The 18,157-nt window shown below is 35.7% G+C and overlaps 1 protein-coding gene across 1 annotated transcript; it reads left to right on the top strand.

The window, feature by feature from the left end:
• The first annotated feature begins 595 nt into the window (after positions 1–595).
• On the top strand, positions 596–17,736 carry LOC142320279 (uncharacterized). The gene is made up of 3 exons (XM_075357979.1): positions 596–755; positions 12,914–13,406; positions 17,549–17,736. The coding sequence occupies exons 1-2, from the start codon at positions 650–652 to the stop codon at positions 13,339–13,341; spliced, it is 534 nt and encodes a 177-aa protein (XP_075214094.1). The 5' UTR covers positions 596–649; the 3' UTR covers positions 13,342–13,406; positions 17,549–17,736.
• The last annotated feature ends 421 nt before the right edge of the window (positions 17,737–18,157 follow it).

Here is an 18,157-nt window from a genome sequence, read left to right as displayed (position 1 = left end):
ATTGGCCAGGTTGAATAGCAGCAGAAAGACAGATCTTTAACACTTCCTTTGATGGGCATTAGTCATATATTAATAAAAAATTTTATTTAACTTTTTTATTGCCTATTTTTTAAACTGAGAAAAATGTCTGCTTAGATCAACCCTTCGCCGTTCATCTTCTGAGTGTAAATAACGTGGTACGATAGTAAATAAATGTAAAATAGTATTTTTAACACAGAAATTAATCTTTTGAGAAATATTTTGTATTTTGTTTAATTGAATGATTTATTTTTACATAAGATGATTACCACAACATTAATATCCATCCAGATTATTGGTTCGGTTTGCCAATAAAATAGATTATTGTATTTTTAGAATACGATTTCTGTATTTATTTTTTTTTTTGTGGGTCTATTTCCTTTAGTTTGAAGGAAATTAAACCACAAATTAGGATAAATATAGCAACTACTCGTTAGCCACGAAGGTAGCTGTAAGATAATCTTCGTACCTATATATAAAGCACAAATATTATCTGTATTTATATTAGATAAAACACTTATCTAAAATATAAGGAAACATTTTTTCACTTTTAAATTCTTGTGAAAAATAAGCTTTGTTCATTTTCACAAATATTAATAACTAGCCATAAACTGATACAAAAATAACAGAAATGATATCATTAATGAAGCCAGGTGTTTTCTTATTTTCTGTTGCATTTCTCTTCTTGGTATGTTTCACTAAAACAAACGCGTACTTCTCACATAGTAACAAAGAAGGTGAGTTGAAGACTGATATCAAATTTTAACAAATCATATATTGTGTTTTATATATATAATAATTAGATTTGAATAGTTAATTTTTTCTTTGAGAAAATTCTGCTTCAAAACTATAAACTCAAAAATCAATTTTTTAAAAGAAAACTTTGTTTTGTTAGGTCTTAAATGACTGTTCCTGAAATATTATCTTTGGTTCAACCTCAACATTCACAGTGCATCTGTAAGATTAATGTTTTTTTTTTTTTTTAATCTCCCTGGAGAAGATCAATGTTTATTAATGTTTAGACATAGTTAAAATTATGCCCTAGACATTAAGCTGTTATACATTCTCATGATAAAAATTAATTCTTTGAATACATCCACAAGCAGTGACTCTCCATCTACATCAAATAAAAGAGGTAGAATCTTCTAAGATACCCCGACCCTTAAAGAAATCTCCTCTATCCACTGAGGATCGGCGCTACTATATACCTCACACGAAGATAGCTTCAGCTTAGAAATCAGAGCTTTTTACCCAGAATGAAGCCCACAAGATGAATGGGAGCTATAAAAACAATTTTATAACGTGTATAAAATCGCTTTCCTCTATAAACTCACCAAAAAATAGGCCGAGACTCCCTAAAGAGCCTTGCTCACATATCTTCGTAATTTTTTATCACGGAATTATTTGCTAAGTACCGAAATATTCAACTGAACTATAGTTCATTACGCTAGTTCTCACAAAGATTCTGTACTGGATTCATGATGCATTTGTTGATTCACAGAATGCTGTCAGAACACTCTTGATTTTTCTAATTTAATCACTACTGAAATCGCTTCAGGTGTAGCATTGAAAAATGATAAAATTGTTACTTTGTGCACCTATTTGGATCAGGAACAGATTTGTACCATTTTTCAGATATAAGGAAGGGTCTTTAACCATGAAGATAAAGTAACAGATAATATGATTGTCACAGTACACAGCATGCCAAGTATGTCGTACCGTGTTAAATGTAAATAATATACAAGTACATACAAATAATTATGTTGTTTTTGTGTTTATATTTTACCTGGACATAAACTAGTACTTGTACGTGCGCATTAGCGCACGTCTGCTAATATGTATCCAGATATTAAGCGCGCATGCATGTGTGTGTATGTGTGTGTGTGATGAGTTGATAATAAGGTAAATAAGATTAATTTTATAATCAGTTGATGACTAAATCTTCTTCCACAGTTTTCCTTAACTACCATAGTGTTTGTAGCATGTTTGAATATAAGAAGTATTTAAGCAGCTTATCTTAAATAATAATAAATAATATATGGTGTAACATATTACTGCGTGTGTCATGTGTATTCTTACACCTACGTGTAGGCATAATTTAGATATATTGATGAATGTAATTTTTTTAATGTGCAAGAAAACAATGTGATATTCTGTTTTTATCTGCAACCTTTTTATTAATTTCATAAAAATGGGGGTTATGTCTTCAGATATTTCTATTTTATGTTTTATGTCGTGATTTTTTTGTCTTTTATTACTTTTTTTAATTTTCTTGTTACTTTTAATTTTCACTTTAGGTCAATGATAGTACTTTTTCCACATTTCAAAATTTTAACCTATAAAACCAAAATAAAGGAGGCTTAATTGTTTCCAAACCAATTATTTCCTCACAATAGGCTAAGTTATTACAAAGATCTGTTTTAATTTTATTCTTTACAGCATTTATACCCGGACATTAAACTTTTCCTAACACAATAACGGGTACATTTGCAGATGATACCATGTTTTTCACTTAATTATAAAACCGTTACCTAAAATTCAGTACATACACTAATCTAATTGAGTTCAATTCAAGAACTTGTTTGGAAATAAGACAAACAAATCCCAGTCCGATCTTCTACTGAAGACCACTAAAGAGGAGGTTGAGAAAAAATAAGGAAATATAAACTGTTGAAAATATTATGGAATACTGTTGAAAATACATGGAAACCAATAATCATGGAATTCTTTGAGTCTTAGTATGGAATATTAGTGGTTTAAATAAAACCAACAGACTACATAATATAAAACAAGCAATTAATTTGTTAAACCTAGATATAGAGGAAATTAATAAGTTTAAATGGAAAAATGAACAAAATTTTTGGTCCAGAATTAAAGAATAATTAATACGAAATCAAAAATGGAATGCAAAAGTTGGAGTAATAAATAATAAGGAAAAAGGACAAAGAATAAGCTACCACAAACACAATGAAAGGATTGTTTTCATCAGATAGATTCAAAGCTCAGACTACAATACTGAAAGTTTACAAGCCAATCTCTTCCTCAAAAGAGAAAACAATGGAAAGGATAAAAATCAGATGATCTCATCATATATAAAAGATTATAATTTAATAATAATGGAAGACTGATGGAAAGGTAGATGTAGCAGACAGAGAAGTAAGAGAACAATTTTGGGAATTAAAGATTGAAGTCAAACTGGACAAGTAGGAGATATGAAGATAGGAGATATGAAAATTTTTGCTAGATGAAAGAAAAGGTTTCCAGATGGCACACATAAGTCCTATACAAATAAGAAAATGTATCCAATAATGTATAAATGGAGAAGAAAGAAACTGCAAAATTTATGACAATGGAGAAATAACCTCAGTCTTATAAAGAGTGTAACTGTACTTAGAAAAAGAAGAAGTAGATAAATGTGAGAACTGTCGCATCAACAGTCTAACGTCTCAAGTAGCAAATATGCTTATTGGTGAATAGAACGTCTGGTAGAACATATTAGATAAAGATTGGTTTGATTTCTGAAACAATGGCTGGATACCAGACAGGCCTGGATACCAGGCCGTAAGACTAATCGTAGAGGAAAAGTTTAAAAAGAATAAAACCACTTACTCGTACATTGCATTTGTAAATTTAGAAAAAGATTTAATAATGCAGAATGTAAAAAATATTTTAAATGTTTAGAAGATTGTAACTAAATATAATGGTAAGTTAGAATTTGCACTAAAATCAAATAAATTTTATAATATTAGAATATGAAGAGATTAAAACACAGATTGATAAAGGAATGAGACAAGGATGTAATGTTTTCCTGTTATATTAAATGTATAAATAGATGAAGCATCACAGGAACTGAAGGAAACATTTTAAAGCTAAGTAACTATAAAAGAAAAAAGATAAGGTTGTTATGGTAGGCAATGAATTTGTTCTTTGGGTTGAAATTAAAAATAATACAATACAAAAATACTGAATAATGACAGGAAATAAATTCGGTTTAAAAATAAATTAGAGTAAAACTAAGGTAATGGAATACTAATTCAAAATCTTGAATTTCATCAACCCACAAACAGGAGGAACAGAAAAGAAATCTTTGGCAGAATCTAGTAAATGGACGAACGAGATTGGCGGGTCATGTATTAAGACAGAGAGGTTTAATTAATTTGGAGGTGAGAAGGAATGGGTAGAAGTAAGAACTGTGGAGAGTTAAAAAAATAAATTGGTTGTTTTTATAGGCAAATTTTTAGAAATACTTTTTTCCGTTTCGCTTGTAAATTCGTGTTTTGTTAAAAAAATTTCAATAAGGGTTCTTTTCTTTAGTTTTCCTTCTTTTTTTTTTTTGAAGATAAATTTCAGTAGAAATGAGATCCCAGAAATAACCAGAAATCAAATAAGGGAATAAGATAAGGGATAAGATTTTTTTTTGTGAAAATTCACAATTTTCTTTTTTTTATTATTATTATGAAGAGAATTTATTAACCTAGATTTGAAGTTCATTGGGAAAGATACTGAGCCACAAATATAAGGTCCTTTTCACATATAGTGTTATATATTGTATAAATTTGATGAAATCCTTAGCTAAAAGTATTGTTAAAATTGAAAGGAAATGAATAAAATGTTCCAAAAATGTTTGTTTCCAAACAAACATTGGAAAATAAATTTAATTTTATTCATCAAAATATGATTAGTAGTTCTTCAGATATTAAAGATTTAATATAAAGTTGTGGTTGTTTCACGTTTTTCATAGGCAAGCGACAAAATTTCTTGTTGCGATCTTTATTTATTGACTGCTATAATACGTTATACTTTCGTATTCCCTTTCGGTTTCTTATAAAACTGGAGCAATTTTAGTTATTTAAATATAAATTTCATACAGTTATATATGCTTTCTCATTATCATATTTTCCCGACGTCTAGAATTGCATTCTGCTTTCACTGAATTTTTTTCTAAAGGCAAAAGCTCTTTCGACGAGATATTCTTCAACTGTAATTACGAATAGTTTTTGAAATCGAAATTACTGAAAAATATATACTGTCCTAAGCTGGAGCTTCAATAATTCTATTGGATTCATTAATATTTCAAAATTTATTAAGAACTTATTTAATGAGTTATTTAATCGTTTAGAAAGAAGGATTTTGTTAAAATAAACAATTCTGTATAATTTTATAAATATATTTTTTTATTTACATAGCTATTGAGCTATTCGAAAATAATATTCAGAGAATATTTCCTTTTATTAAGTATCCAAATATACTTATTATTCAATAAGTTGTCAAACGTTACTAAATTAAGCGAAAAATTTACTTACACCTAATAGTACTAATACATATTACATAATTATTATTATTATTTTTTTTTTTTTTTTTTTTATTTTTTTTTTTTTTGAGGTTTTTAGGGGCATCGACTACTTTGGTCATTAGCCCCATCCCACTTCAAAAAAAAAAATAAAAAAAGGGTTCAAAATTTCACATTTTCATGTGTCAAAAAAAATGATCAAAATTTTACTTTTCTTATAACTTCTGATCCAATAAAATTACTTTCTAGGCTTTCCTTTCGGCCAACCTTTTTTACGTTTCTCCATTCTTCTGACGGCCTCAACCTCTGATGACAGCGTATCTGAGGCCTCAGACATGGCATCGTCTTCCTCTATTTCGGATGCCAGTGACGTTCTTCGGCTGACGTCAGTTGATGAGACTTTCGCCGGCACTGTTAGCATCTTTGCTAAAGAATCTAAATTAATGTGCGATGATGTCTCCGCGGCGGATGAGCCGGACTCTATGTCTACTGCAGTACTGGGTCCGGCTGAAATAGATGCTCTCACCGAAGCTGGTCTTTGCGCTTTGGGAGGCTCTATTGGTACAGGTTTTATTTCATCTGCGCCTGGTGCTTTTTCTATAATAACTTGCACCTCTGTTTCCGCAGATTCAGGTTTTCTTGTCACAATTTCTTGGGATTTGTGACTACACGACGGAGCGATCTGTTTCTCTTTGTCAGATAAATCAAGATTTTTAATTCTTACACAAGTTGGTGATTTTACAATCGCAGATTTAGCTGGTTTTTTAAACGGCGCTGGTGTGTCTCTCATGTCAACAGCGTCAGTCCGGGGATGAGCCTTCTCATCTTTACTTTGTTTTCTCTGATGAGTCGACTCAATCTTTGAATCAATGATTCTTTCAATCATCGTCGCAAGACTTGGTGCCATCGTGTTAAGCAACTGCTCCACATTAATTTTAGATGTGGAAGGGGCAGCCGCTGCTTCTGCATAAGAAGTCGATGGTCGTGGTGTACGCTTATTAACAATCTTCTTTGCTTCAGGATAGCTTACCTTCTGAAGCGTTTTAACTTCCTGAATTGCTGTTTCTAATTTATATGTAGGGCAGTTTCTTGAACGACAATTGTGATGCCCTTTACAGTTAACGCAGGTTGGAGGGTCTTTACATGGGTAACCCTCATGTGTTTTCTCTCCACATATACATATTTCCTGCGCTTCACATCTTGCTGCTGTGTGTCCGAATCGTTGACACTTAAAACATCTCATCGGCTGCGGGATGAAAGCTCGTACATCAAGCCGATGGATGCCAGCTCGTACCTTTTCAGGAAGATTCGGCCTATTAAATGTCAAAACATGCGAGGCCGAAGGAAGAATCTCACCATTTCTTCTCATAGTAAGTCTGCGACATTGAGTTACTCCCTGACTTGACATTTCTTGTACAATTTCTTCTTCTGTACAATTAAGAAGATCGCGACAAACAACAACTCCTCTGGATGAGTTCAGTGTGCTATGCGGTTGGACAGAGACCGCAAATTCACCGATCTTCTTCAACGCCAAAACTTTCTGGCTTTGCATGTCGTTGATGGTTTCGACATGCAATCCATTAAAAGTTTTACGAATATCCTTGACAGGACCACCAGCACAATTTGTAACTTCTCTTGCGATAAGGAATGGACTAACTTTTTGAAAGTTTCCATTCTTCCTTGTAATAATTAAAAATCTTGGCTTTGGTGCGCTATAGCCAAAAAGACTTTTATTTAATTCTTTACTGATCCTATCAGCATCTTTCATTATCCTACCAGATTCTTTACTTTTTTTCCTCTTCGCTTGCGGCGAATCGGAGGTTTCTAAACGAGGGTGTTTACGTGCACCCTCTGCCACGTTTGAATGTTCAATGTTCATGAACAGTGGATCCCTTCTGTAGCAAGGCTAGCCGCCGGGGTACACCCCCACTCCAGGGCTACTAACCTTGGAGGTCCTATCCGGTACTCCGGTGGAACCGGCATATGTCCTGGCAGAGAGCGGATGCGCAGTCTCTGCACTGACTCCAGGCTCCTACTCACCGAAGCTTTCAGAGCTCCCATGCACCGACATACATGGGCACCATTGCTACATGCTTGCCATCGCAGGGGGCATGTGGACAACGGAAGGGTCTCCGTTACACCTGCAATAACATTGACCCTGGCCGCCACATCGCCAGCTCTAAGAGTGGTATGAATCCATTTCCAAAATCGTCCGTTATTCCACTCCTGCAGGTAGCCAAAAATCCAGTCCGTTTAGTGACCTGAAGTTGGAACCAGGTCAAACTTAACAAGGCATAACCGAGGATTATTATTATTATTATTATTATTATTATTATTATTATTATTATTATTATTATTATTATTATTATTATTATTATTATTATTATTATTATTATTATAATTATTATTATTATTATTATTATTATTATTATTATTATTATTATTATTATTATTAATAATGCCCCCAGTGCTAATTACAGGGGGCAGAAAGCAGCATTAATACAAATTGGAGAGAAGGCTGCTTCCAGACTACTCAGCCAATCCAAGATAAGGATTGGCTGGTTGTACTGCCAAATCAGACCCAGGGCACAGGTCCCACGGTGTTTCAGGTGCCATGGGTATGGACATCTGGCTCGTGGATGCAAGGGGCCTGACAGAAGCCGGCTCTGCCATAAGTGCGGGTTAGGGGAGCACAAGGCTAAGGAGTGTTCGGCCCCCCTTCGGTGCATGCTCTGCCAAGAAAAAGGGGTGAACGCTTCGCAGCTGGCTCACGTACCTGGAACAAGGGAGTGTCAGGTCTTCCGGGCAGCCCTGGAGCAGGCGAAGAGAAGGCTCCGTTAAAATGCTGAACATAATACAGGCCAACCTTAACAGGAGCCGGCTAGCTGATGACTTGCTGCTGCAGCTAGCCAGAGACAGGGAGGCCGATTTGGTGCTGATCAGCGAGCAGTACCGGGACCGTGACGACTCCCAATGGTTCCGAGACTCGCTCGGGACTGCCGCGATATGGATTCCGTATCGCAGCAGAGCCCAAGTTCGGAGGCACGGCGCAGGCGAGGGTTTCGTTTGGATCTGCTGCGGTGAGGTGACGATTTTTAGCTGTTACCTCACCCCAAATGATTCGATAGCGGACTTTCGCCGGAAAGTTGACGCGCTGGAGGATGTCATCCTCGCTGCCGCTGGTGAGATGGTGGTAGCTGGGGACTTCAACTCCAGGGCGGTAGACTGGGGTATGGCGCATACCAACTCCAGAGGGAAATACATTCTGGACATGGCGGCACGTACTGGACTCGTGATTCTTAATACAGGGAACACGACGACGTTCCGCCGCCCAGGATATTTGGAAACCATTCCTGATATTTCCCTCGCCTCCGAAGAGTTGGTCACGCTCGTCCAGGACTGGAGAGTCCTCGAGGATTATACCGGTAGCGACCACCAATACATCTCATTTAGAGTCCTAGATGGTACACGAGAGCGCCCGGGGCCCCCACAGCAGGCGAAAAGATATAACATCAACAAAATTGACGAGAATAAATTCTCCTCAAAGATCTCGTCAGGGGTGGTAGCCCCTGAAAACTTCGCCAACGGGGGGGACGCTGGCGCTGAAGCCGTAGTTGCTGCGACTATGCGGCTGATCGCTTCTGCATGCGACGCCTCCATGCCCCACGGGGGGCCGAGGCACCAGAAGCGACCCGTGTACTGGTGGACACCGGAGATTGCGGGGTTTCGCCGGGAGTGTCTTCGACTAAGACGAGTGGCGCAACGTGCGAGGAATCGCATAGACGCGAACGCCAGGTCAGCCGAGTACAAGACGGCAAAGAAGCGGCTCCGTCGAGCCATCAACGTGAGCAAGGCACGCTGCTGGAGAGAACTGACGGAGACCGTGGATGCAGACCCTTGGGGGCTAGGTTACAAGATAGTAACTCGGCGATTGGGGGTCTCGCGGTCACCAGCTCCACTAGACGAAGCTAAAGCGGAACACGTCGTTAAGACGTTGTTCCCGGCGCACTCGGTCCGTGCCGAGCGGGACTTCAGCGACGTGGGCGACTTTTCGCTCTTCTCGATGGAGGAATTGGAAAGAGTCCTACGGTCGCTGAAATGTAGAAAAGCCCCTGGTCCCGACGGTATACCGGCCGAGGTGCTCAAACTAGTGGGGCGCTGCAGGCCCCGTCTTCTACTAGACATGTATAATGCATGTCTGAAGGCTGGGTCTTTTAGCGGCAGGTGGAAGACCGCGCGTCTTGTGCTAATTCCCAAAGGAAAAGAAAACCCAGAGTCGCCGTCCTCCTACCGCCCATTGTGTATGCTTGACACAGCTGGGAAGGTATTGGAGAAGCTGTTAAAGAAAAGACTGGTTACGGCGATGAATCAGGCAGGTGGCCTGTCACCTAACCAGTACGGTTTCCGGCAGGGTCGATCGACCCTAGACGCAATTCAGGAGGTTGTTGAGGCGGTGCGGCGAGCAGAGGACCACAATCATTTTTCGCGACGTGTGGTCCTTCTCGTTACGTTGGACGTAAAAAACGCGTTCAACTCCGCACGATGGAGCGATATGATTCGGGCCCTAGAGCATTCGTTCCATGTGCCTCAATACCTTCTGAGAATGGTAGACGCATACCTGAGGAACCGCGGTCTCATTTACGAGACCGCAGCAGGCTGGCGTAGGACTACGATCACGTCAGGGGCGGCGCAGGGGTCGATTCTCGGCCCCGACCTTTGGAACGCCGTCTACGATGGCTTGCTGAGGCTGGAGATGCCTGAAGAATCTGCCTTGGTTGGGTACGCTGACGACGTTGCGCTACTTGTCGCGGACCGCGACGTGGAGCGCGCCCAACTGAGGCTCAGTCGGGCCATGCACAGAGTCGGTGCCTGGCTGGACGATCATGGATTGTCTCTAGCTCTCAGCAAAACGGAGATCGTAGTTCTCACGAAGAAACGTATCGACACCCTTCTTTCCCTGCGGGTCGGGGTAGAGGTTGTCGAGACCAAGCCGGCCGCAAAGTACCTCGGTATGATGATTGACCGGAAACTCAGCTTTGCTGAGCAGCTTCGTACAGCCGCCGACAAAGCTGCAAGAGCCGTAACTGCTCTCAGCCGGCTTATGGCGAATGTCGGCGGACCGAAGGCCAGCAGACGGCGATTGCTGATGTCCACGGTACATTCCATCCTGCTATACGGGTCGGAAGTGTGGGCCCAGGCATTAAGAGTGGCGAGAAACCGGAAGCGGCTCGCGCAGGTGCAACGCACCGCTGCCTTGCGAGTCGCTTCCGCGTATCGGACGGTCTCCGAGCCTGCAGTACTTGTGGTCGCCGGCGTCATACCGATTGCTACTTTAGCAAGGGAGCGCCAGGCGATCTACGGGAGGCGGCGGGCAGGCGGAGACCGGGTGACCATTGCCAACGAGGAACGCACTCGCACATTCCTCGCATGGCAAGAGACCTGGGACCACGAGACCAGAGGACGATGGACCGCAAGGCTTATTCCTCTGGTCAGACCGTGGACGGAGCGACGGCATGGAGAAGTGGAGTACTACATGACCCAATTTTTAACGGGTCACGGGTACTTCCGTGCTTACCTCCATGTCATAGGGAAAGCGCCGTCCCCCGACTGCCTGTATTGTCCCGGTGTACGGGACGACGCCGAGCACACCTTTTTCAAATGTGCTCGGTGGGCGGCAGATCGAGGGACATTAGAGGCGGATCACGGAGCACTGAGTCCCCACAACGTGGTTGCGATGATGCTCCGTGACCTGGGCAGCTGGGAAAGAGTAGCCCGATTCGTCGGCAACATACTCAGGGCCAAAAAGGTTGACCTGGACAGTCCTGAAAATTAGGTAGCACCAAACAGGCTAGTATAGGAGGACTCGACCGGAAGTAATGTGATAAACGGTTCCGCGTCGAGCCCTGGTAGAAAGGGGGGTGGTTTTAGTCGGTAGTCCGCTGATGGTGATTGGATAATACCACCAGCGGGAGCCCGACACTCCGTGCGTAAATGCATTTCCACCTCCCTCCTCAAAAAAAAAAAAAAAAAAAAAAAAAAAAAATTATTATTATTATTATTATTATTATTATTATTATTATTATTATTAAAAGTAATGAGCTCCTTTGAACGGTTAATGAAATAAAATAATTAAGAAATCCTTCAATTACAAATACTTTAGAATTCTTAATTACTCAAATGTGTGATAATACATTTAAATGGCTTCCCGCCATTTAAATAATCAAATCTCAGCATAGATCTGGAACAACCACTGATGATTTGTTGAAATATTAACTTATGAAAAATCTACTGACAATAACAATTAACTAACTTATTCAAGATACAGCAGGAATTTTTCCGTCTTGATGTTACAACCACTTTTTAAATCGTTTTTAAACTAGTTATTTACAACATATCGCTTTATACAAAAATAGGCAGTCAAACACCATTTTTTAACCTTGTATCTTGTAACCAATAACAGATAGAAAAAAGTTTTAAAAAGCATTAAGAATATTTCAAAACTTTTAAAAAGATGATATTTTAGAAATGTGTATTCAATTTTTTTAATTATATTTATTTTAGTTAAGCTTTCTAATTCTCTGTTTTCTGGTGCCATAAGGAAATAATATTTATAACGGTTGGAAATACTTCGGTAGAGCTATGAGATATTTAAATTCATAATTTCATACTAAACATAATATTATATTAACCAAATAGGATGTTTTTAAATGCTATAACCAAATTACTCAAACTAACGTTATCTGTTTGTTGAAATACTGACCTTTAATTCTTGGCTGAAATACTGATTCAAAGTGGAAAACTGGATAACTGAATTCTTCAATATTACATGGACGTTGGAGGGTGCTTAGAAAATAGTAACATAAATTTACACGACTGGTCAAATACTCGTCAAATTATCATTATTTAAGTCGGTTTAAACCCCTTGAATGTAGTTCTAACTTAACTTTTTTTCTATATAGCCATAATTTTTTTATCTATAGTCAAGTAATACTTGATTATAATCAAGTATACGGCAAGGCAGAAAATATTCACGAAAAAAAATAACCCGAACAATGTCAATTTTGTAAATTCTTTTTCAAGAGAATTAAGAAAATCATTCTTTTCAATCACTAAAAGTATAAAAGAATGTAGACCATAAGAAGTGGCCGATAGTATTTCCAGTAATAATACTCAATTCCATTGAAATAATATCATTACTTATTTATACAGAAAGCCATTGAATAATTAAAATAATGAACAAAAATAGATGGTGAAAACAAAAGATTTTTTGTAACATTCATCTTTAAAAGTATTTGTGTGTGCGGCCTGCTTTACAAATCCCATAAAAATTACTATTTTTTCAAGATTTTTCATTGATATCTTTGTAGAGATTAAGCCAATTTTAATAAAAAAAAAAACAACTTATCACTGCTACCATTATAATAACCACTCCTCCCAAAGATTAATAAAGAAAGGAAAATGAGAAACATAAATATTCCATCTTAAAGTATTGTTTTCGTTTATTAAACCTTTATTTATTTCTGTAGAAAAATTTTCGATTTTGATTGTTTGAAATAAATAGTGAAAAAATTTTAGTGTTACTCATCTTTTTCATATATTTATTAGATGGTGATTTTTTTCGGATAAGAAGAAATCTTTATATTCCATCACGTCAACCGCAACAACCACAAGTTAAGAAAGTACCAGTTCCACAGTCTAATCACTTTAAAACTGAAAATATTGAAAATATTGGTAATCAAGCTGATATTAAAAGAATTGGGAGCCTTGGATCTTTTATTTATATTGGTTCGAGAAGAAATGGAAATCGTAATCAAAACCGCAGAAATAATAGTTATATTGGTAATTCAAAAAACATGCTAAATCGATCTAAGATCGATTATGTGGAAAATATTGGTGGTAATGTTTTTCAAAGAATGAGAGAAATCGATGGAGGTGCAGAGAAAACAATGGAAGCTGGAAAAATTGCAAATATTGGCAACAGCAGTAAAATTTATAGAATGGGTAATATTGGTGGCAATAGTTTTCGTGCATAAGATGGAGTAAATTGCAAAGTAAAACTTCCGGTCCAAAGTAACAAGAAAAAACAGCTTCTAATTAGGTAAGAAAATATATTTTCGTTTTAAAAGTATTTTTAGCAGATTTACTTTCTAAGTGTATAGAAAATTAATTTTTATAGGATTAGGAATAATTTGTACTGTACAAAAAAATGAAAATAAATTGCACCTCTGAAAATGGGTTTCTGGATGAATTTATAAATCCTTTTACAGAGATGCAATTTATTTCATTCTTTCAGTCACGGATATAAGTTTTATTTGAGCGGCTACATTTACCTCCCAACGGAAAAAATTTCGGAATTTACTTATTCAAGAAGCGCTTGAATAATAATAATTATTAATTACTAATAATTCAAGATTATTAGTAAGAAAAAGATTAGAATCCATAAAATATTTCTTGGAAACATTTTTAGAACTTTAATAGTATTTTTTAAACCCTTACAAATAAATTATTGCTAATTTTTTTTTAAATATAAACCTAAAACAAAAAATTTTCTAAGGATAATTCTGAAATTCTATTTTCAAAACTTTTACTTTTTAGCCTAAATGAATAATGGATTTTAAACAACTTCAATTTTATTTTTTTGTTGGAAAAATAATTTCTACTAACGGTGATGGGAGGCTATAGAACACTCTCTCGCGAGACTGTTCTGATAATCGCCAGGATGAAACCTATATGTTCTGGCGTCAGAAGCGGTATGTTGCTAAGAAGCCTGGTGAGTTGATTTATGTATCATTGAAAGAGATTGAAAAAATGGATATAGATTGCGGCAGGCTATCGATATTGATGGCAGATGGGCGTTATATGCACTGTCTTTTTTCAGATGTCAGATGTCTGCAGGGTGCCTCTTGGGTACCTTCTAATAAGTGTGTTAGTTTCTTTCTGTACACATTACCTTTAGGGACAGATTGGCTGGATTCGGCCTGGTAAACTTGAGAAATCTTTTTCCTCTTCTGTTCCCAGTGTTTCAGTAGAATTTTTTCGGTTGCAGATTCTCCCCCCACCACCACCAACAGTATTCAAGCTCCACTGCCTCTGGTTCACAGATGTGTAGATGTGATCGGGTCTTCGAAACAAAGTTTGGTCTTGATATTAACCGTCATCGTGCACACCTGGACTCATATGAGGTTTCCAACTGAGTTAGATTTCACAGAGCTCAAATTAGTATTTTCAAAGCTAGATGTCGAGCTACGTTCACAACAATAAGTACACCTAATGTCGCCATTCACTGTTCACTCGCTACAGGAACACATTTTACATATAAAATAATTGATATATAATATCTGCTATGAAATTTAAATCAGTTCAAACTTTGTAATGATTAAATTTTTAATTTGCTACTAATATCAACGGTAATAATTATAGACAAAAAATGTTATAATGTTTATACAGTGGAGCCCGGATTATCTGGATTGATCTTTACAAAGCCGAATCTAGATAATTAGAAAATAAATATATTTGTTATCATACTTACTGGACTACATCATTCATTTTACTGGTTAATGGGTATCTCATTTAATAAAAAAAATAATCAATATAAAAAAATTGACAACAAAAATTTAATAAATTCCTGGCATTGGTTATTTACTTATATATGGAAAAATAATTTTACATGAATAAGGTTACCTAAGATTTCTTTTTGGGGGTGAGGGAAAAATTATAATGAAATTTTATTGTAATATCATTACTAAAATGTAACATTAAAAACTTTGTTACTATTAAAAGTTCAAATAAAAAAATTTGAAAAATTAAAAAAACTAGTATTTTTAAAATTTGACCAGCTTCCACGCTCAACATTGCACTACTGGAATATACCTAAGAAGACAGTAAAAGAAAATCGATTAAAAAATATGCAATAAATAAAAATATAACTTTTTCCATTTTTCGGGAAGGGGCAATTTTTTTTTTTAATTGTAAGATAAGCATACACGATGTACTGAGCTTAACATAAAGTGGGATTATGTTTACAAATTTTGAGAAAATTGATTCCCCAAAATCCCCCTATCTGGAGATTATAAACCCAAACGTTTTACCAAAAAATTGCCCCATATACACGAGTCTCTGTACAAAATTTCAAAATAATCCATTTATCTAGTCAAAACTTGTTAAGTCTCCTAACGGAAAAAATTTCGGAATTTACTTATTCAAGAAGCGCTTGAATAATAATAATTATTAATTACTAATAATTCAAGATTATTAGTAAGAAAAAGATTAGAATCCATAAAATATTTCTTGGAAACATTTTTAGAACTTTAATAGTATTTTTTAAACCCTTACAAATTAATAATTGCTAATTTTTTTTAAAATATAAACCTAAAACAAAAAATTTTCTAAGGATAATTCTGAGATTCTATTTTCAAAACTTTTACTTTTTAGCCTAAATGAATAATGGATTTTAAACAACTTCAATTTTATTTTTTTGTTGGAAAAATAGTTTCTACTAACGGTGATGGGAGGCTATAGAACACTCTCTCGCGAGACTGTTCTGATAATCGCCAGGATGAAACCTATATGTTCTGGCGTCAGAAGCGGTATGTTGCTAAGAAGCCTGGTGAGTTGATTTATGTATCATTGAAAGAGATTGAAAAAATGGATACAGATTGCGGCAGGCTATCGATATTGATGGCAGATGGGCGTTATATGCACTGTCTTTTTTCAGATGTCAGATGTCTGCAGGGTGCCTCTTGGGTACCTTCTAATAAGTGTGTTAGTTTCTTTCTGTACACATTACCTTTAGGGACAGATTGGCTGGATTCGGCCTGGTAAACTTGAGAAATCTTTTTCCTCTTCTGTTCCCAGTGTTTCAGTAGAATTTTTTCGGTTGCAGATTCTCCCCCCACCCCCACCATCAGTATTCAAGCTCCACTGCCTCTGGTTCACAGATGTGTAGATGTGATCGGGTCTTCGAAACAAAGTTTGGTCTTGGTATTAACCGTCATCGTGCACACCTGGACTCATATGAGGTAGGTGCTAATGAGTCCAAAGTTAAGCTGGTCCCAATAAAAAATGTTCTTGCTGAAACTTCAGCAACAATGGCTGGAGTAAAATATCTTGATTTTCAGCTTGAATCTTGCATCGGTCTTTAGAGGCCGTACAATAGGTCTCTAAAGGCCTATTTTACGGCCTTTACGTAAATATAATATTTGCGTATAGTATATTTACGTAAATATACTATTTTTACGACCTAATAGGTTCATAAGAAGTAGTGGAGTACAAAGCAATGGTAATTGCTACAATTGCAATTACTGTGCTTGAATGTAATAAAATTATATCTGGAAAAATGTCATACCTGACCGTGATTTGAAACAGAAATTTTAGAATGAAAGGAATAAATCTTGAAGATCGGAAATTATCATTTATACTGTTTCATGTTCAATCTTAAATTGTATTAAGAATAGAAAATCATTGGTCAAACTTTAAAAAAATGTTTATTGGAGAGAATTGCTGAATTTTTTATATGATTTTTATTTTTATCATACCTGAAATCCTTTGCTAAAACATATCCCCAACAAGTAAACAGAAATATCATTATTTGAAATACAAGGACGGAACCTCCTTTTGAAATTTAAAAATATTTCTATGAAAACTGTTAAAAAATATTTTAAAAAAGAGTTACGAGTAAAATTTTAAAAGAGTAAATTAGACTGTTAATGACTCTTTTTATGCAATATTAAGCAGAATGCATATATAAGTCACGATTTCAACCTCTGGAGAAATAAAACGCCAGACTATATTAAATTGTTTTGCTCCATTTAACAAGTTCTCTTAGCTGTGATGAATATAAAATATTTTAAATTCAATAGACACTAGTTAAAGCTGCTTTATGTAAGAATAATGATTCTCATTACTCAGTCCTGTAGTAAACAAGCTGAAGGTATAACTTTTAAGACTGAATGTAATTTACATTTCAGTGGATTAAGCAAACCAGTTTGTAACTGTATATTTGGATCGCTAACAAAGGCAACAAGAAATCACTTCACCCAAAATAATAAACTTATTTAAGTAAACAGATTACCTCTCTAATTAAAAAAATTTTCAGGTGCAATTTGTGTTCCATCAGTTCATCAAAACAAAATGCAATTATGACAGTGCTTTATTTATACTAAAACTACTTGGTGTATTTCCATTATATTATTTATTATGTTTTAAGAATGTTGGTAACTCAAGATTTTCTTTTATTTTCAGGAATAATTATAAATCTTGTTTGTTTGAACCGTGTAATTTATAAAATCAATACAGCCAACTCAAGAAATTTGGTTTGAAGACAACAAAAATTTTACATATTTTTCTCTGATCATTCAAACGCAAAAAAAGAATCTTGTCTTTTAAAGTTATGGCAATAAATTGTTTGTCTGTTGATCATTTCAATATTATTTGAATTTTCTTCTTATTTTATCCATCTGTACTTAACCTTAAATGCTAAAAATCCCAACTACATTACTTTATTATATAGAAAAGACAGGGACTATGACTGTATAATAATTTAAATTTCTTTCTTTGTTAAAACTTTTATTTAAACCTTTTAGTTATGGTTTTCATTTAATAATACATTAAATAAGAATGTTCCATCATGTAAGTTTTTATGCTTAATTAATAGATTTTATACTTATACAACTAATATAAGCAATTAGTTAAAATCATACACATTGATTTACTAATACAAAAAAAAAACATATATTTAAATATTACGAGTATTTTTCATTTAAAATTTTACATTAGTATTTATAGAGACTTCCTCAGTCCAGTTCATGTGTAGATAAACTAATAAGACATAAGGTTAATGAGGAACAAAAA

This window comes from Lycorma delicatula, chromosome 2, assembly GCF_047948215.1.
Source record: "Lycorma delicatula isolate Av1 chromosome 2, ASM4794821v1, whole genome shotgun sequence".
NCBI lineage: Eukaryota > Metazoa > Arthropoda > Insecta > Hemiptera > Fulgoridae > Lycorma > Lycorma delicatula.
Note: the sequence above shows the minus strand (reverse complement) of the source record. Positions and strands in the feature narration are given on the sequence as shown.

Bases quoted from the DNA above. Each gene is read 5' to 3' on its own strand.
- LOC142320279 (XM_075357979.1), top strand. From the start codon at position 650: ATGATATCATTAATGAAGCCAGGTGTTTTCTTATTTTCTGTTGCATTT. The intron at 756-12,913 runs GTGAGTTGAAGA...TATATTTATTAG, and splicing joins CTCACATAGTAACAAAGAAG to ATGGTGATTTTTTTCGGATA.